General features: G+C 43.4%; 2 protein-coding genes across 2 annotated transcripts; one reads left to right on the top strand and one right to left on the bottom strand.

The window, feature by feature from the left end:
- Positions 1 to 1,411: 1,411 nt before the first annotated feature.
- Positions 1,412 to 6,323, top strand: LOC311316357 (excitatory amino acid transporter 1-like; the record flags this gene model as incomplete). Its single annotated transcript, XM_084447198.1, has 8 exons — positions 1,412 to 1,589; positions 2,103 to 2,310; positions 2,460 to 2,502; positions 2,609 to 2,895; positions 3,294 to 3,527; positions 3,869 to 4,063; positions 5,817 to 5,951; positions 6,107 to 6,323. The coding sequence occupies exons 1-8, from the start codon at positions 1,487 to 1,489 to the stop codon at positions 6,321 to 6,323; spliced, it is 1,422 nt and encodes a 473-aa protein (XP_084303324.1). The 5' UTR covers positions 1,412 to 1,486.
- A 586-nt stretch (positions 6,324 to 6,909) lies between these two features.
- admp (anti-dorsalizing morphogenic protein) lies at positions 6,910 to 8,798 on the bottom strand (the record flags this gene model as incomplete). Its single annotated transcript, XM_084447196.1, has 5 exons — positions 6,910 to 7,337; positions 7,444 to 7,636; positions 7,749 to 7,871; positions 8,177 to 8,313; positions 8,486 to 8,798. 5 exons carry the CDS (start codon positions 8,796 to 8,798, stop codon positions 6,910 to 6,912), a joined length of 1,194 nt encoding a protein of 397 aa, XP_084303322.1.
- Positions 8,799 to 21,494: the final 12,696 nt, after the last annotated feature.

The raw sequence follows: 21,494 nt of genomic DNA, 5'->3' as shown, positions 1-21,494 counted from the left end.
TATCTGTGAAACACCTACTGCAGCTGCCTGGCTACTGTAGCTCAGCTGGGTCTGGGTTGGAGGTTCGAGCTCCACGCTGGGTCTGGGTTGGAGGTTCGAGCTCCATGCTGGGTCTGGGTTGGAGGTTCGAGCTCCATGCTGGGGGCCCCTAAGCATTTCATCTCACGTGCAGATGACAAATCCACTATTTAGTGAGGCTGATATGGAGCCACACACTATCGGTCTTAGCAGTGAATGACCACAGCAGGAAGGGACCAAATGATAAGACCAAACTATTAACCGCCAAAATTTTGGTAACAAACTGTGTTCTGGTCATTCAGAAACAAGAGAATCAAGCTTTACTCTATGACTATAGGCTATCATAGGCGAGGAGGTAAGATCCACGGTCTGAATTGTTGTTGTTGCTGCTGTTGTTGTTGTTCCCTGTTGTTGCTGTTTGTAATCTGAAGCAGACAACCATACTGTGCAGCATTTGATAAGACCAATGTTCACATAAGAGCCCTCGCAAACCAAAGAGACTGCTGATGTGTCACATTGTCATGTACTGAACTGAAGATATTACAGCTATAAAAGAGGGAGCTGGAATATTTCAATTTACAAACAGGTATGCAAAATCTGATCCTATTTCTCTGTGTGATGATGTCATATTTTCTCACTTGTATATCAATTTTTCCCACTTATACAATACTTTTAAAGTGGTAAAAGCTTTGAAGACTTGATGCCAATGAGCTTTGTTTTGTCAAATATTACATTAAAAAATGTTATTTTTGTTTCATACAAATTGTTTGGCTGAAAGGCAAATTGGGTGTATCTGGCAAGCGGAGGCACAGTTCGCCAAAATATGTTGGTGAAGAGGAACAGATAGACTCATATCTCACTCGTCATCCATCCTCTGTCACCAGCTGCCCTCTCGTCAGGCCCGTTTCCTAGGCCGAGCTTCGGAGCAGACTTCGACCAAGATGTCGCCCGTCTCCAACGGACTGTCCGTAGCTGAGGACCCTGAGAAGAGCGGGGTCCAGCAGCCCACGACAGCCAGACGGACGCGCAGGCCCCCAGGGAGCACATGCCACACATGCCTCGCTATAAACGCCTTCCTCAGGAGGAACGCTTTCGTGGTGCTCACTGTGGCTGCCGTCGTTATAGGCAAGTACAATCCTCAAATGATCAATGTCCATGTGTCGATTTGTATTAGGCCTAATTAAATCTTTATTTAACCAGATTGATCACATTGGGATTTAAGATACAGTATCTTTGACAACAGACGCCTGGCTTATTTCTCTGTCTATTTTCCAAATCGGCTTTAAGTCTTTCCTTGAGACAGTTGATTAGGCTACTGGGAGTGATTGGCAAGTCTCTGATGGACAGGGTTGATACGTGACCAATAATGCTTGTTTACTGTACGTACCTTCTTGTTTACGTGTGGACTGGTGTTTGTTTGTTTGTTTGTTTTCTAGGTGTTGTGCTGGGTCTCTCGCTGCGCTCCAGCATGACTGCCAGACAGGTCAGGTACGTGTCCTTCCCCGGGGACCTGCTGATGAGGATGCTGCAGATGCTCGTCATGCCGCTCATCGTCTCCAGCCTGGTGACGGGTGAGCGAGACGTCACGCTGGTGGGATTCTAGGCTACTCTCTCTCCAGACTCAAATATACGTTGAATCGCTGCACTCTGCATAGGCCTAGATCTGCAGCATGCAGTAGGATAACGTAGTTAGCGTAGCTTACGCAGTGTATCAGCGAAAGAACTCTAATGGGTCTGGCGTTGAGACTATAGGGGGATTTTAACTCTACTGCAGTTTCACAAAGTCAGAGCTCTCTCTCTCTCTCGATGACCAAACACAAACCAAACAGTATGAACAAGCGCTACACTTGCAGTTCCGTCTGGCAAGAACATGGATGTATTAATAGAACACCTTCAATGTAGCTACACGGTGATGCAGTGTTTTCTTCTACAGTTATAATGTTGCCACACAGAAAAAAAAAAGAAAAAAAAAAGGCTTCGTCTAAAGTTATAGCACATTCCTTCACGTTTACAACAGCTCCTCTCCTACCCGTGGGATAGTAGTAGCCTAATGTTTACCTCCGACCTCTGGCATTGTCTTTAAGGCATTTCCTCTCTGGACAGTAAGGCGTCAGGCAGGATGGGCGTGCGGGCCCTGGTTTACTACATGGTGACCACTGTCATCGCCGTGTTCACTGGTATCGTCGTCGTACTTCTGCTGCGGCCTGGGAGAGGCACCAGGGACACGCCAGTCCCATCTAGTGGCAGCATTGAGGCAGTGCAGACTGTAGACGCGTTCATGGACCTGGTCAGGTGAGGTACAGAGGGAAGAATGTGACCTGTGCTCAGTGAAATATTTCGAGGTTAACACTTATGTCTGCTTTAATATTACATTGGAACATCAGTAGAGGGTTTTGCACATCCACTGTCATGTAACCACTATAAATCTTTTTGCTCTCTAGGAATATGTTCCCTTCAAATCTGGTGGAAGCATGTTTTAAGCAGGTAGGGTCACCCTGGCAAGATCTTCTATTCTTCCTCGCTCTTACACTAATTATAAAATTACTATTATAAAATAAAATAAATACTCTTTATCTTTGTCTGCATTTAGCATAAAACAATCTACATCAAGAAGACTGCGACCATTGTTGCAAATCTCACCGCGACCAATTGGACCTTCACACCGCCTAGCCTAGCTGGTAGTACCAGCGGAGACCCCATGGAGGACATGATGCCCGCGGCTGGCTCCTCTAGTGGGGTCAACGCCTTGGGTCTGGTCGTGTTCTCCATCAGCCTGGGCCTGGTCCTGGGCAGTATGAAGACGGACGGCCAGCCCCTGAGGGATTTATTCGACACCTTAAACAAAGCTATCATGAAGCTGGTTAGCATCATCATCTGGTAAGATAACATGGACACACTAACAGTGACTCTCCTAAACTCTGCCTCTCAGGTGGGCCCACTCCAGCCAGGCAGGCACAAACAAACAAACAAACAGTCCAATGTCTGACATTTATTTGAGAAAGGACTATTTACAAACATCAATAGACTGTAGCCTAAAACCTCTCCTACTGTCCTTTCCTATGGTTAATTGATTGATTGATTGATTGATTGATTGATTGATTGATTGATTGATTGATTGATTGATTGGTTGGTTGGTTGATTGGTTGGTTGGTTGATTAATTGATTAGTTGGTTGGTTGGTTGGTTGGTTGGTTGGTTGGTTGGTTGATTGATTGGTTGGTTGATCAGTTGGTTGATGGTTGTTTTCCTATGGTTTCCACTACCTCTGTCCCTCAGGTATGCCCCTGTGGGAATCCTGTTCCTGATTGCGGGGAAGATCATGGAGATGGGGGACGTAGGTCAGATGGGCGGTCAGCTGGCCATGTACACCCTGTGTGTCATCACCGGTCTGCTGATCCACAGTGTGCTGGTGCTTCCCGCCCTCTATTTCCTCACCACGCGCAAGAACCCCTACCGCTTCATAGGCGGGCTCCTCCAGGCTCTCCTGACCGCCTTCGGGACCTCATCCAGGTAAGGCGCTTTTCCGACCCGGGGACCCCTCGGCTCTTTGGAGCTTATCGTCCAATGATCGTAGGGTCGGCGCTTCGAATCCCGGCTCCTGACGACATGTCAAAATGTCGCCTTGCATGGCGGCTGCCACCATTGGTGTGTGAATGTGTGTGTGAATGGGTGAATGAGAGGACTTCATTGTAAAGTGCATTGGATAAAAGCACTATATAAGTGCCATCTATTTACCAAAGCCAATCAGAGAGGAAGTACTGGAGATCACAGAGTGAGTGAAAGTGTCTGCTTTGGGGCTCCACACCCCTCTTTTCCACAAGAATCATCCTCTCCTCCGGTGTGTTTCATAGCTCTGCCGCGCTACCCGTTACCTTCCGCTGCCTGGAGGAGAACAACGGCGTGGACGAGCGCGTGACGCGCTTCATGCTGCCCGTGGGCGCCACCATCAACATGGACGGCACGGCGCTCTACGAGGCTGTGGCCGCGGTCTTCATAGCCCAGGTCAACAACATGGACCTCGACTTTGGTCAGATCATCACAATTAGGTTAGTTGGGATTTTCTGATGCTACTTGCAAATGAGACCCTGGTCTCAATAATAATAATAAACTTTATTTGTATGGCACTTATTCAGATTTTTTAACTAAAGATAACCCTTTTTTTACCTTTATTTAATCAGGCAAGTACTTAAAGGAAAATGCTCGTTTTTGACAACCTGGACCTTATTTACGATATATTATAAGAAGTTTGACTCACCGAGATCACTTTTGTGTTGTTCGGAGGCCTGTAGAAGAAATTTAAAATCCAGCGCGAGCCAGTATATCCATGTAATGGCGTCCGACGGGGCAACGGGAATGCAGTTTCTCAAAATCCATTTTCGGCCGCTAAACGGTTGTTTTCATCAATCAGATTGCATGAATCGACAGTTGAGATTCCTCTACGCGAGCCATTGTTGTTTTGGTTTTCAAATACGTGGTCTTTAGCCTCTGTAATATAATCTTTACACGCCTCTCCCCCACTTGCTCCAGCACGCATGCGCACAGGCCAGCGCGCAGACTGGCTATTCTCCGGCTCACATTCTCTGCGCTACGATCGGATTGTTGCTGACGAATGACGACGACAATATTCTCGGCACCAACAACGATCGTAGCGCAGAGAATGTGAGGGAGAATAGCCAGTCTGCGCGCTGGCCTGTGCGCATGCGTGCTGGAGCAAGTGGGGGAGAGGCGTGTAAAGATCATATTACAGAGGCTAAAGACCACGTATTTGAAAACCAAAACAACAATGGCTCGCGTAGAGGAATCTCAACTGTCGATTCATGCAATCTGATTGATGAAAACAACCGTTTAGCGGCCGAAAATGGATTTTGAGAAACTGCATTCCCGTTGCCCCGTCGGACGCCATTACATGGATATACTGGCTCGCGCTGGATTTTAAATTTCTTCTACAGGCCTCCGAACAACACAAAAGTGATCTCGGTGAGTCAAACTTCTTATAATATGTCGTAAATAAGGTCCAGGTTGTCAAAAACGAGCATTTTCCTTTAAGAACAAATTCTTATTTACAATAGCAGACTGGAAAGAGGGAAAAGCCTCTTGGGGAAGGGGGGGGGGGGCTGAAAAGTAATGCCAAGGTTCATTTAAAAAACAGTTAAAAGACAACAACACAAATCCTGATTCCCAACACTTGCGTAGAAAGAGACAGCAGCACAGATCCAGTCATTTCCCACACATTACAGTCACATGATCAGGCAACACAGTGAGCACAGATCAAACTTCCCAAACACACCCTGCAGTCACAACATCAGGCAATGCAATAACGGACCCGAGAGAGAACAGGTAGCAAACACATGCATTAAGACAGACAGAAAGAACAAACACAAGCATTAAGACAGACAGGAAGAACAAACAGCAGCAACACAACACAGGAAAGAAAAAACAGACAGAAACAGAAAAGACTGGTTTTAATACAAATAATATATATATTTAAAAAACAAATAATACAAACAAAAAAGACAAAACCAAAAGACTCTGGTCTTTAATGCAGTTACCCTAGATAAAAGCAGAGGAAAAAAATGAATTTTGAGTTTCAATGGGCTCCCCTGGTACTGGTAAAATAAAGATTTAAAAAATATAAAAATAAAATGACTTTGGGTAAATTCTCTGTTAGGCCTACCTAGGCCTCACATCATTGTCACATCTATATAGTCAAAGCCGACGGTCATGATTCGACTGAATTCTCCTGTATGTGATTGTCCTGTGATTGTCCTGTTATTGTCCTGTCCTGTTTCCTGTCCCCAGTATCACAGCGACTGCAGCCAGCATTGGGGCAGCAAGCATCCCACAGGCTGGCCTTGTCACCATGGTGATCGTACTGTCATCGGTTGGACTGCCCACTGAGGACATCACCCTCATCATAGCCGTTGATTGGTTCCTGTACGGTTGAGTTTTGGGGTTGCGTGCGTGTGTGTGTGAGAAAATGAGTTTGTGTGTGCACTCATGAACATATTTAATGTGGAAGCTCACACACACACATGTATCTGTGTGTTTGTCCTTTCAAAAGTCTAAACCCATAATCTTTGCTCCGTCAGGGACCGTTTGAGGACCACCACCAACGTACTGGGAGACTCCCTGGGAGTGGGCATCATCGAGTACCTCTCCAGACACGAGCTCTGGAACACCCCCACCGTCGTGGGACGCCCCGCCCTGGGGGAGCCAGCGGGCCCCTGGACCGCCCCCCAGCACAAATACAACAACACCCCCAGACACCCAGCCACTGACCACACCAGCAGTGAGAGTCATCTGTGAGATGGGATCATGGTCGGCTGCAGCCTGTGACTTGATTTAGTATCTTTCTGTTTATCTCTCACCTTTTACCTCCTCATGGGATTCCTCCACCAATTGATGGAGTCATTTGAATGAGGTGTTCAGCACCCTATAGGGATTAAAAGCCATAGCCTTTTAAATTTTTATAAAAGAATAAATGTATGAACAAATTCCGTTTTTTTTCCACAATTTATTAAAACTAAACTTTTTTATAATAGTTCACAACCAGAAAACATATAATATACACATTTACATCTTTCACAGGATATCAATGAGTGTCCTGCCATATATTATAATTTGTAACTATATACATATATTACAATGCCACATGTAAGACTCTGCTAATATTCCCACCTCCTCATTGAATGCCAAAGGGAGTTGACTGTGTAGGGGGAACTACGTTCTATCTTACAGACAAGCCGGACTCAGTACCCACCACTATAAACTACAACTACTGCTCTACACCTCAAATTCCCTTCGTTAGGACCGCTTGGATCCTGACGTCCTGCAATGTCCAGCCCCCGGGGGACAGCGAGTCTGAAAGTCCAGGCAAAGTGTCTCTTTTGTCTCAGTGGCATCCACAGCTCCCGGCCACCATGTCGTTGTACTGCTTCAGCACCACGTTCTCGTCGTCGTCGAAGTAGAGCAGGTTGATGGAGAAGAGCTTGTCGGGGACGCAGCACGGCGTGTCGATGCCCCGGGTCAGCTTCAGGGCGTTGATGATGGACTGGACGGTGGCGTGGTTGGTGGGCCTCATGTTCTGCCCCAGGGGGAAGGGGCAGGAGCCCTTGCAGTGGTAGGCGTTGTAGCCGCGCGGCGACACGATCCAGCCCGACCAGCCGATCTCCTCGAAGTCCACGTAGAGGGGCTGGCGCCGGCACGACGTCTGCTCGGCCTCCTCCTCGCCTTCGTCCAGGGAGCGGGCGCTGCGCGGGGCGGACGCCGCCGGGACGGGTAGGTGGGCGGGGCCGGGGCGGGCGCGGTCGTCGTCCAGATCTGGCGGGCGGAGGAGACGAGAGTTGAGTGAACTGAACTGAACGGAACTATTTCCGTTCGACGTCACAATCCGGTCACGATATATAAAACACAGGGAGCGTCGTACCTTTGATGTTCTCCAGCGAGGTGGAGCGGCGGCCGTCGTCGGTGAACAGGACCAGCATGGGCTGTTTGCTCTGGTGGTGGCTGCGCCCTGAGGCGAAACGAACCAACTTCATGTCCATCTGGCTCCCTCCCAGCGTTTTCACCGTGACCAGCAGGCCCAGGTTGCTGCCTTCGTCCACCATCCAAGAGCGTACCTTCGTAGGCGGAGGTTTTACGTTAACTTAAAGTGGAACGGGTTCAAATCGCACTGTCACAGGAACATGGAGAGAGTACAGGGTAAACACAGTGTCTGTAATGGATACCTACAGCTTGCGTGATGGTGAACACCTCCCAGCCGGTGGAGTGGACAGGGATCAGTCGAGAGGACAGCAGCTTTTTTCCCTGAGTCACGTTGCTTTTACTGGTATGAAGGAGCTGATAAACGCTGACCTGTGTTTTTTGGGGAGGGTGGAGAGAATTAAGATAAGATAAGATGAACTTTAATAATCCCCTGGAGGGGGGTTGGGTGTTTCAGCAGTGAGAATGTACAGCATAGATTGGAATAAAGAATATACAGAGTAAAGAATATAGGCTACATAAAAGATTACAAGAAATATAGTAGGCCTATGCATAAAATATGGAAAATATACAATCAATATAAACATTAGGCCTGCTTTCTTTTGAGAGGTTATTTTAGTTGACTCTTTGCAAAGTGTATACAGGTCGATACCAACAGCATATTAATCTCATATTACCTGGCAGAAATGATGTCTGTTGAAAATGGTGGAGGCTTGCGGTCTCAACTTGAAGAGATGGAGTTCAGCAGTTAAAACTTTCTCGCTTCTGGCAACCGTTGACAAGTTGAACAGGAACTCGACTTGTTCGCTACGTGCTGAAAGAGAAAATGATGTTATAGCTTACGATAACGCAGCCGGGTTTACACCAGGTTGACACAGTCCATATGCAAGCATGTGAGCATAAATATACAAGAAGAAAAAGTCGGGGATGCTGCAGGTGCCGTGGTACTGATTAACTGAATTAACGTCATTGAGTATTGAGCTTACATTTGTCGAAGAAACTGCGAACTGTATTCCCCTCAAGAAGATATGGATCCTTCGTAACGCCGTCCACATCTGCAACAGTGTTGTACAAGTCAAGCATGTACTGAGGTGGCTGCTTGTGGCCCCTAGCGAGCGGTGGGTCCTCCATTCCAAATACTTCCAAAAGCCTTTTGATGGCCGCTGACCGGACCTCTTCAGGTTCGTTCTCCATTGCAAAGTGATTTTCTAAATAACCCTGTGGTGGCCTTGCAGTAGCAATGCCCACTATAATAGCAACGAGCACCAGAATAGGTAACTTCTCAGAATGAAGACGCATGGTTGCTTGTTCCTTGTGCACGAGTGTCCTCAAAGCCGGAGATGGAGTGACTGCAAACCTCTGCAAGCTCGACGTTTTATATCAAATGCTCTTGTATTGTCCACAGTCTGTAAACCCTCGGTCAACAGCCGTAAAGATGCTATTTAGTCGCAAATGTAAATCAACAATCAGGGAATGTAAAGGAAGGCTAATGGTTGTGTTTGAAGGTGTGAAAACGATTGTAGATTTTATTCAGGCCCATTCCCCCACCGTCTGACGAACAAGTCAAATAAACTAGTTTAAACAACTCGATTTATAGACAATAACCTAAATGAAATATACATTTGGTTCATGAGTCGTAGCCTTTAAATAATTTTATAAGATAGAAAATGTCCTGAAAGCTCCGAATGAATTAGCGACTTAGTTGAGGAAGTTTGCTCGCCATAGGAGGTTAACTTCCCTCTAAATGGATCCATTAATTTAGAATAATGGGGCTGATGTCTTACAGGGACGACAATCACTTCGATAAACAGAGAGAGAATGTCGGCTATCCTATTTGGGGGATTGGCTTCACATCGTTTCCAATTCAGTCTGGCTCTTGTTACACCTGGTCAAACAGACGCAAATAGATACAATTATAGATGGTATTATTTTTGTTGTTAGAAACCGTTATTCAGCATTGGTAAGGTCATTTTCCATACACTTCATAGCCTACTCTGCTACTGCATTTCGTGTAGTACGAAGTTCGTACACTGTCTATAAAGAGACCTGCTCTTAGTGTGTTCTTCCCTGTCTAAATAAAGGTTTTCGTCCATCCTTCAGAGGATATAGGGGCGAAAAAGCCGAGCACTGAGTGCCTTTCATCATTACGCGCGGTTTTAAGATAAAGGCCTAGCCTTTTACGCACAAGCCACATTTGAGCTAAAATCTGTAAACGTATAGAAAACAATCACATATTATCATGTCTCCAGAATAATCTAGTCCTATTTCTACATTTGCCTACAATAACAGAGCGGTGCTATTTAATGCATTTGATCATTACGCGCGGCGCTGAGCCATTTGAGAGAAATTCAGAGTGCTCCAAGATGAAGAAGGCACATCACAACTTGGGTGGTAAGTGCATTGTTGAAAGCTACTCCCAAACATCCCAACATTCAACATCAAAAGCAGTTAAAAAGAATCACCTCGCTGCTTTACCACATAACACTTTGCTCCCAAGTCATAAATTGTCATCAGAGATTCTGGCCCGCACGTGCAGCCCACACTAAAAGCCAAATTGTTGTTTCACAAGTAGACATGAAGACGGGAACAATTAACTGCTATTCCACACGTGTGTCTTCTGAGAGAGATTTGTGAATATGCCCATAATGCAACACCTTATTTGAATATATTCAATCCATTTGAAGTCTTGTATTTTGGAGATGGGAAGGCTATAATTTCTTATAGCTTCTCTTTCTTTCTGTTCTTACAAATAGACTATTGGTCTTTTGGAACGTGAATTAAGACCTTTATACATAATGGACACTGCTCATGTGTGCACGTTTTGTCAGTACTGTAGGTCCAAGTCAAATAGGTTTTCATATGGATGGAGTTGTGACTTAATTTGCCAGTACATTGTGCCACAGCTTAAAGAAGCAGACCAAAACCAGTGGTGATGATTTGACATGACTTCTGAGAGCAAGTTACCAGTTCTTGGAATAAATTTTATTTACAAAATTATTTTATACATATATTACATATAATACAAGAATCTCTTAAATTGTGACACTGAAAGACTGATGTTACAGCATAAGCTGTTGTTGTTAAAGCACACAGCTGCTGTTCATCAAAGAAGATTCCAAAGTTTCAAAGACTTGAGCAGTTAAGGGTTTGAAAGTCTAGTCTCTTTGTAGTCTGGTGGACAGCCTGAAGCTCAGGGCTGGCAAACACAAGCGGTGATGGAGAGAACAGTCCGGATCTCTCCATGCTGGTTCCGGAACATGTGGCTTTCGTAGCCTTGAGGAACACAGGAGCTGGTGGGTCTGTCGGCCCATAGCTGGCACACTGCTGGATCCGACGGGCTCCTGGTGTAAACACAAGAGTTTTAGAATGTGAGCAGCCGTCTCAATTCCACTGCAAAGCACATTCAAAACATAAGCAGAGGTAAAAACCCATCGCAGGTGAAAAAGGTGACAATCATACAAACCCATACATACACAGATCAAACAAATGACCTATTTTGGATTAAAAACGGCTATTTTCACATAAAGGTGAGTCACATAAAGTCTGCACCCCTGATAAGACTTCATAGGGCCTTTGCCTTGAAACCATATTAATATTGGGTACCAGTGTGTAATTTCAGCATTGCCACTCAATCATAAAAGCACTGACAAGATTTACAGGTTATACTCAATGTGCATTACATATATCATGGAAATCTATAGAAATGGACTCTTGATAATTGTAATTGTTAAAATAAGATGAACTTTAATAATTCCTGGGAGGGAAATTTGTTTAAATTGAAATTGGATTACATAGCTTCCCCGCACTTTTCCTGTATAACACTTTTGAGCCGATCTATTGTTTTTAATGTGAGTGTGTTTGAAACTGTTTGTACTACTGCCATACTTGGCCAGGTCGCTCTTGAAAAAGAGATTTTAATCTCAATGGGTTAGGGTTAGAGTGACTAAATCCTAAGGGACTGGAAAAATGAATGAAACAAATGAAATGGATTTTCTGAGTGTGAACCCTGTGTACTGTCCTTTAGGGGTTGGAGGAATAGGAGTCTGGGATTCAGCATAAAAAAAAAAAAGTGTTTCAACTGAGAGCCAAACTTTATGGGTGTTCCTGGGTGTTAGAGCTGACAAGCAGTTGTAAACAGCAGGGTTGTGTGGGGGTGGGGGGGTGGAGGTGGAGGGGGGGTGGAGGGCCCAGCAGCTGTGCTCATGCTTACCTGAGAAGGCAACGTCTTCCTGTTGTGCAGCCTCCCAAACATCTGCCCACATCAATTTCCTGTGGAAAATTAACAACACAGAGACAAGACAATGAGCTCACCGCAGGACGCAAATATTGGCCTGGTCCTGGGGAGGCAGCAGAGGGGGTCAGCTACTCTTCTACTTAGCATGTTAAGTGCTTTGATTTGACACCTGCAGTGACCATTTGGGTTTTTTTCTCGCCTTGCACCTTTTGTGGCAGGGGTGGCAGACGGTTTTAAAAATAAAAACAGACCTTCCTTAAAATACAATTAGCAAAATATGTGTTTCTTTCTCTGAAAATTGACAAAATTGCTTAAAGTTTGAGAGAAACGGTATTCCTATGCAGTTTACATTCAAACTAAGTGAAACCTGTTGAACTGCATACAAGTCATACACTTTTCTGATTTGTACATGGCAGCAAAATAACAATGAGGAAATTATTTAGGCTTATATTTGATAGGACTTTTTGGAGAAACACCTACAGTAGGCTAGCTCAATACAGCTGTGGAAATTATATTTTGCTACTCTCGCACTTTGCCTTTAGCACTAGATTATGCTCTTAGTCACTGGTTTAGAAAGGAGATGCATTTGTGAGTTCTGGTGAGTAGCACTACACTATACCTACGTTAAATGCAATTATTTTAAGTCACTTTGGATAAAAGGGTCTGCTAAATGACTGGAATGTATTGTAATGAAATACCAGTATATTTCCCTGCTAAGGTGTTACACTTAAAGGGCTCCCCGACCTTTCTCTCTGTGTATTGGCATGAATGCCTCAAGTGAGCAGCAGACTATGGGACACCTCCTGAAGCTTTTCACAGCCATAGGCGACATCACTCAGCATGTGCGGTACCGGCCACTCAACAGTGATTAGAAGGCTTGGTCAAACATCCACACAGATGTGTCTGATGAATAGAGGGACCTAGCATAATGTCTGACACCCCTGTTTGAAATCACTAACTTCCTCTATTCCTTGGTTTAAAGGATAGATGGTGTGAAACAGATCAAATCAATCCAATACCATCAAGCTTTGACTCTGATGGTAGCTATAGCGTATGATGGTAGATGGTCTTCATGAAACTGGTGTAAAGTCTGACGGTAAGAATGACTAAAAATGGAAATGAATCTTTGGTCCTACCTTCAGCCTCTCATCTCTGACTCCGTCGGCGTCGTCGGTGGTTTGGTAGTAGTACTCCAGATACGGGACCCGGTAGCAGCTCTCCTTCAGCTCACAGGCCTCCACCGTCTGGATGAGGTCCGCTTTGTTGGGGTTCTCCAGGAGGGCAGAGTTGAATTTGGTGGGAACACAGGAGAACCCCTCTGGAAAAGGATGGTTGCAGTGAATAACCGAATCACAATATGATACATTTTGTTGCAGAACATACATTCTGCAATCATGCAAATTCAGACAAAGTGAACATCTCAATATCTGACTTTTGGTTCATCAGTAGGCCTATAAAGTTCATTAAGAGCACAGCTGATGCATATGCCTTTTGTGAGACCAGCTGGAATTTATTTATTTATTTGTTTATTTATTTACATCCATGTATTAAGAAGTTCAACAGTGGGTGTGCAGTGCAATAGTGGTTGTGCAGAAATAAGTCACATGGCATTTAGGCCAATAGGCTGCTGTAGCCTATTTCAATGACTGTAGAATACTGTTCGTCAGCCGGTGAACCTACACGTGTTGACAATGATAGTTTGTAGCCTGAGGCCTTTATCACAAACAAAATTGCTGAGGTCTCTAATAGTGGCTTAGATAGTTGTTGGCCTCTAAAGTCGAATAACCATCCACGAAAAGATAGTTAGATCATAGTACATTTTAAAGTTGTTTTAACCGTTTCCTTGCATACCTGGGGAGCCCTTTGAGCCCGAGCATCCTCCTACGTCAATGACCGTCTCGTACGGCGTTTCGAAGAAGTAGGTCTTGAGCGCGGGGACTCGAACACATTGGGTGAGTTTGGTTTCACAGTAGCAGTCCTCGATCACCTCCACCTCCCGCAGACCCTCGAACAGCAACACCCGCTCCACTCTCACCCCGGTCGGCTCACAAACTTGGTTCCCTCCGCAGGACGGGATGTGACCCAAACTCTCCTGGCTGTCTGGAGTCGCAGGTAGACGCACCATCACCTTTTATAAGGAAAATAAGGGCGTCAAGTAGGCTACGACATGTCCATGCATGTTTCTGAATCTGAATTGCATGCATGCATGTTTCCGAATTTCAATATAGGCCTATATTTAAATATAAATATATATAAACATAAATATGAATAATAATAATAATAATAATAGTAATATATAATAATATAATATAATTGTTGTTATTATTATTATTATTATTATTATCATCATCATTAGCCCTCTGATTGTTCACGTTTAAATTATTTAATCAAGCTGGAGCGCCCTCTTGTGGTGGACTGGTGAACAGTTCGTATCCCACCACCCACCTTCTTGCTCCTGAGGTATTCCAGCATGGAGGAATGTTTGGAGTATCCCTGCAGTCCTGACTCGTGCGCGGCCCTCGAGGAAGCCCCGCAATGAGTCCTGCATATTCCCACGTCTACACTAACAGGACTTCCAGATATATCTGAGGGGGAGAGATAGAATATAACTATTAGAAATGATGGAATGTTTAAAGGCACATGGATGACTTGGAGACAATACGTTGCATGTAACCTTTACCTACTCTAATGTATATATTATCAATGAAATGTATAGGTATACATATATAATAACATGTATGAATAGCTCTTCAATGCATTATTGATAATTTACCTTGCCCAACATAAACAAAATGGCTCTGTCGTTTGCAGCATGCTCTCTGTGTGAACAAGTTTCTGTGCTCTGCTTGTTTCTTCAGCACTGCTGCCACTGGGAGACAAAAGTATCACACACACACACACACACACACACACCATTAAGACCTATAGTCATGGCCGTATACACAGAGATTAGCCTATAATTTCCACATGCTTGGCTTGATATTCTTGAAAATTAGTACTTTTTCACTGAAATTAGATTAGAGAAACATATATATATATATATGTAATTGAACATCAAAAACAATCTTGATTTTTTTCATCAATTGCCAAAATAAAGTCACTGGCATTTACAATTGAGAGGAGAGCAAATGTGTGCATGCACAGCCAATCCTTTAATCTTTTACAAAAAACACACCACCAATGCAGACCAACTGCCTAATCTCTAATATAGAACCACTAAAGAAAACAGCACTTATAAGCAATTATTACACAATCACAAAGCACAGGTCTCAGCACTGTTCCAAGAACCCCTCTATCACTCTCCAACTGATGTCAGAAGTATTCTCAGGACTTTTTTAAAGTCAAAAAGTAAGACTTGATTGAAGTCAAAAGTAAGACTTGATTGAAGTTTAAAGTAAGACTTGATTGAAGTCAAACGTAAGACTTGTTTGATTTTTTTTAGCATTTCGTTTTATATGACCTTTTATGGGTTGCACTTTGTCTTGATGCTTTTAATGTCTCATGTAAAGCACTTTGAATTGCCTTGTTGCTGAAATGTGCTATACAAATAAACTTGCCTTGCCTTGCCTTGAAGTCAAAAGTAAGACTTGATTGAAGTCAAGCTAGTCAGTCAACAAGCGGCACAGACTGTACACATCACAGAGATGGCATAGCCAGATAAAACCCAGTACTTACAGGTCTGGTGGAGCACACACAGCAGCAGAAGCAGGTGAGGCCGCAGTAGGTCCATGGTGATAGTCCTGACAGTAGGAGAGCAGCTGACACAGTGTCCCTCTGGCTCTCTCTCCTCCTCTGATATTTATATGGGATTGTTCTTTGGGCCCCCAAACGTGGGCTTAAAAAAGGAGAGCTAATCAAATTTCCACACTCGCTGAATGCCTGTGTCCTTCGGCGGGGGCCACTTCAAAGGCTATCTCCAAAGTATTCTGTCTTCATCCCGGCTGGCTTGCTTCTGCAGTGGGTTTGGGAGTGTGTGTGTTGACCGGGCTCAACCTCTCCCTAATGAAGGGCTTAAGTAGGCTTGAGCCATTAAGTCGAGCTAATTCAAAGGCATTAATCATCTTTTTTCTCAGGGGGGGGAGGTGTTTAGCACCAGGACTTAAAACAGAACCTGTCCTGAGCACATAAACAGCAGCAGCATGGGGTCTGAGCCAGCCTGGTGGGATGCCAGCACCTTTGTGTTTATTCAACATGGCACCAAATGGTCTCTCTCTCAGCACGGCTCAAACCTCTGAGATCCCAGGCCCTCTCTCTCCCTCTCTCTCTCTCTCTCTCTCTCTGTTCTTACTTTCTATTTTCCAATTGAAACCAAATCTCACCTCAAAAGTTGAATTTCCGAATGTGCTAGAGCAGAAAGTGCTAGTGTTGATCATCTTGTCATAGGGGTGTTAAACCCATTAATCTACTACGTAACAGTCTGTCTTTGATGTCTTGTCTTGATCCTGGATCAGGGAATCAGTCATCAGATGAAGGGGGATCAGGGTCGCACCTCTGCATTCAGACACCTTGATTAGGCCGATACCTGCCAAGGTTTCACTCTGACCTCCTCATCAAGTTGCAGAAAACACAAGTTGGATGTGTAATCAAAGACCTGCAGTCCTCCCAGTTATACTAATCCTAACAAACTACTAACATTAATATGATAGTAGAAGACATAGTTAACAGAAGATACATTGTTTCATTGCACCCAGGAATCTGAAAAGTAGGCCTATTTTTGAATTTCACAAGATAACACAGACATAAGTCTTCCTCCTCAGTGTGAAAAGTAATCTCTGATTCCAAAATATTTTTCTGTTTTGTGTGACAGTATTTTGCCCATGACTTCCGATCCTTGAGAAGAACCTGGAAAGAGCTAAGGATTCCCTGGACCTATGGGAAGTTAGTGTGTGTCTCAAATCAACAGCTTTTACATTAGAATGGTCCCCCCAACCCTCCACGGTTTGTGAAGCATTTGGATTGAAATGAGGATTTATTCAAAGTCAAATGAAGATAAGGACATCTATTTCGATCCTCTATAAACAAGCGGTTGTGTCAAAAAGTGTCTGAAAGTCTACAAGTCAATATGATGGTGTCCGTCCCGAACCTGCTGGCCTGTGGCTGTGTGGAGCTGAGGAACAACTATCACCTCCTGCTGCACAGCCACCAGAAGAGGCAGGCGCCGTGTCTCAACGAGCTCCACAACAGGGGGAGGTCGAGTGAGGCCCCGGCGGCCATGATGAAGCAGAGTTCTTCGGCTGCACGTGTCGTCATGGGATTGAGGACTACGGACAGTGGGACAGGCAGGAGACTGTGGACAGAAACGTGTGTTCCTCTTCACCACTCCGAGTATTCAGACCGTGATCTACTGTGTGATGGTGTGGTGGGAATTCGTTAAAGCAAGGTGTTCTTTGGAAAATATTGAATGCCAACGTTCAGAAAGTAATAAGAAAGTTTATTAAAGCCAGGTACTGGTACAACCTTCCTAGAGAAGGATCCCCTCTCTCAGAGTGAGAGCCCAGAAACAAGATTCATGTTAGTTTATATTTTATACAGGCTTCTCGGTTGGTCTGACTGCCCATCTGACTCAAAAGGTCAATATGGTTACAAGTGATACAGAGAGTGCTGTCTGGGCATAGCATGAGCTATTTCCCCACTCAAGCCACAAGAGGAAGTGGGTACCAGTCTTCCCAGGCCCTGGGGTCATAAGTCAGCTAGCTGTCATCTAAGTACAAGGGTTATGCTCGGTTTCACATCATCGATCTGGCGCATTCTAAATACTGATCAGACATTACCTCATAGAATACATGAGTTTGATTATTAAAATCCCATTACAATGGTTTGTCTGGAATATTGTTTGATATTTGTATTGTGTTACTTTTGAAGTGAAGGCCACTTTATTTCAAGCCTGGCTCCTCTAGTTCACAAAAGTACAAAGAAGGAGGCATCAGTCAAGTGAAGTGAACTTTTTACATACGCGTGACAAATGTTTTATCCATTTTTGTGCGTGGCTGGCCAGCCGCACAGCTAGAATAGCAAATGTCCAGTAGTCTCACTCCCTTTGTCCCGTTGTTGACCTGCAGTTCTATGTTGCTACCACAAGAGGCAGTGGTCCCAGAACCTGCAGTTCTATGTTGCTACCACAAGAGGCAGTGGTCCCAGAACCCGCAGTTCTATGTGGCTACCACAAGCGCATTTACCGTTTTCGGCCACAGGAGGGCAGCAACAGGCTTAGATAGACTGTTTTCATTGTTCAGTGGGCAACAACAGGCTTAGATAGACTGTTCCTTGTTCAGTTTCAGCAATTCAATGAGTATTTGAGTTAGGCTATTTAGTTTATTTGTGTAAGTATTTCTGTTAGTTATACATTATATTTCTTTATTATTTCAGAGACCACACACTCACTGTCTGTTTAGTATTAGCATTGGAAGCATTGGAACTGATGTGTCCAGGCGACATGACATATCTTAATTTTTCAGACATTATTTCATGACATTTCAATTCACAGCTATTTCAGTGGCATGACTAGCTTCCATCCTACCAGTCCTGAACAGAAACAAGCCAGCCACGCACATAAGCCAGGCTTGACCTGGCCTGGTTCTTTCAGCTGTATCTTGTAACAGCTTGAAAACGCTGTGAACAGAATTAACAATTCCATAAAGAATCCTCTCAGCTAGGCTAGAGTGTCTTTGAGAGAGGAAGAGGTAGTAAGTAAGATGCACACAGCAATGATATTGCAGCCATAGCCTTGTGAGACCATCCTGCTAGCCTTGTGAGACCATCCTGATCTCGTCTCCAGCAGCGGACTCAGGCGGTTTGAAGAGCAGGGGACTCAGGCTGTCTGAACGATAGGGCCAAAAAGATAAAAGGGGTGCCTACTGCACGACATGGAGCCCCATCAGCATGCTATGATCATGCGTAGTGACAACTTTGAAGCAGTTGTCACTGGTATTGTAGTTTAAATTGAATTCACACTGAACTTGTATCAAGTCGTATGGGTATATTTTGTGCAAAGGATTTGCTGCAATTTGGGTCCGGCCTCCACCACACAACCTTAACAGGATGGATGGGTGGGTGGATGGATAGATAGGAAAGATATAAGTATCTAAACATTTTGATTAACTATGCCCCTATCTATCTATCTATCTATCTATCTATCTATCTATCTATCTATCTATCTATCTATCTATCTATCTATCTATCTATCTATCTATCTATCTATCTATCTATCTATCTGTCTGTCTGTCTGTCTGTCTGTCTGTTTATCTTTACCCATGCGGTGTTGCCTTAAACGTTGCTTTCTAGCCTACATTCATGAGAATAAACGTAACAAGTTGTAAATTGATTTGAGGCCCAATATCTCTAGCTAGCTATCGTGTTTCCTGTAATTGTGGTTCTGTAGCTCTGGTCCAAGGTGTTATGATGAGTCACAATCTCTCCCTTACACCATGCCAGTCCATTTCTCATGGATTTAACGACTGATAGGATAGATAGATAGATAGATAGATAGATAGATAGATAGATAGATAGATAGATAGATAGATAGATAGATAGATAGATAGATAGATAGATAGATAGATAGATAGATAGATAGATAGATAGATAGATAGATAGATAGATGGGCATAATGCAATGGGGGATGCAACTATATCATTGCAAGTGGGCAGCTGTGGCGATGTCAAGCTGGCTAGCATGGAGCTGCTATTGTCAGTTGCAACTGAAACTTTCTTTTTTCCTAAGTCTTAACAGGAAATGACATATCACACACCACACTTTTAAATAGGTCATGCCACACTTTTAAATAGGTCATGTCACCAAAAGGCAGGAAGAAAGAAAGAAAGAAAGAAAGAAAGAAAGAAAGAAAGAAAGAAAGAAAGAAAGAAAGAAAGAAAGAAAGAAAGAAAGAAAGAAAGAAAGAAAGAAAGAAAGAAAGAAAGAAAGAAAGAAAATATGAAATATTTTACTATAAGAAAAATAAACAAATAAATAAATGAACAAATAAATGAATAAATAAATAAATGAATACATAAACAACTAAATACAGATATGGTACACAGGAACTTTGCACTTGTTGTATGTAAAGTCGCCACCTTGAGTGTGGCAAGATGGTGAGAGTGACAAAATGCTGGGCTTTCCCATTCTCAGAGGTGGAAAGAGACGAGGTGGAAACCCGTTGGCTCCTGCTAGCCTCTTCTTCTTCCTCTTGCGCAGAGAAAAAACGAATCAGGAAATTAGCTCAAACATTTCAAAGTGCTCACATCCTTCAAGTCTGTAGCTCAGTCTTAGGGCTGGAAGGTTTTTGAGCCAACCAGGCAAATCCTATATAAAAAGGTAAGTCCTTATCTTCAATTTTCTTGAAGGGTCCATCATTGTGAGGATGTCTAATATCTTTGGCTACATTCATACAGTATTAGGTGAATGAATGAGGATCTGAGCCGGTGTGAAAATGTGGTCTTATTTTGTACTTAAAGTTATATACTGTATTAATAACGGTATATGAAACCTAGCTAAACCAATGAAAAAATGTAACAAAGAAACAACTTCACTCCTGATTCACTAAATCAAAGTATATGTAGGAAGTGCCTTTGTGTTTGTAAATTCACCTGTTGCAGCATGTCTGCAACACTTGTCTTACCACACCATGTCATTGACCCAACTCTTCATTATGTCCTCTCTAAACATCATTCTAAATACAGGTACAGCTTCATAGGGATGCACCAATATGAAAACTTTGGCCGATACTGAGAACAGATATTAACATTGCTGTTATGGCCGATAACCGATATTTACCGATGTCGATATATTCTGTATAAAAACAAGTTTCTATGATAATCAAATGTTATACATACTGAAAAACACATGTAAACACTGTATTTCCAAAACATTTGGAAAAGCTGATAAATCATAGATTTACCACATTGTTTCCCCTCAAAAACACCACACACGACAGCAGCTAGACAGAAATAATTATATGTTGTTCACATCTGCCCTGTTTTGCACATCGGACCAATACCGATATATTAAAAAATAACTAACTTTGGCCGATGCCGATATGATTGCCGATATATTTTGCATCCCTACAGCTTGATGCTATCATCCTTGATAATTGTAGTGGTTTCAAATCTGGTCTGAATTGTGGAATAACCTAAAGGCTATATGATCAGTCTCACTTCTAGTAGGGAGGTTAAAGGACATTTTACTGCAAGTCATGACACAAATGTGTGCTTTGGTGTGGAAGTACCTTAGGGCCATAGGAATAAATGTATCCAAAGAGACAAGTCAGATTACCCTATCTGAGATATACACATTTTTTCAAAATGGCCACCGACAATACACTAAAGCCCATATATTTGCTTCTGTTATAGCTATAATGACAAAGTTGGTGTGTAACTGTACATTATTATGGTCAAGGAATCCAACTAAACAGGGTCTAAGGCAAAAAAATCTATTGCTTTATCCATACCAAGACTTTATAGGCAAATTATGCACATTTTAATTTTTTTTTAAAGCACAATTTTAAAGGTACACTCGCTGAAATAACAACTGAATGTGCAGTATGATAAGTATTCTGGATGCAAATGTATTGAGTAGTGTTTAGCAAATTCAGGGACACAATGACAAGTATTGTTAGTAAGACAAATGTTTCCGGTCAACAGTAAGACATACTAGGCAATGTTAATAGGCTCAGCTGACAGACCTAGTGTGGGGGCATGACCTATGACAGCCACAGAGACACATGCATGGCAGCCTCCTACAATACATTTACAAGGTGCCCTACATTCTGT

This window comes from Borostomias antarcticus, assembly GCF_949987555.1.
Source record: "Borostomias antarcticus genome assembly, chromosome: 12".
NCBI lineage: Eukaryota > Metazoa > Chordata > Actinopteri > Stomiiformes > Stomiidae > Borostomias > Borostomias antarcticus.
This window is presented reverse-complemented; position numbering and strand designations above follow the sequence as displayed.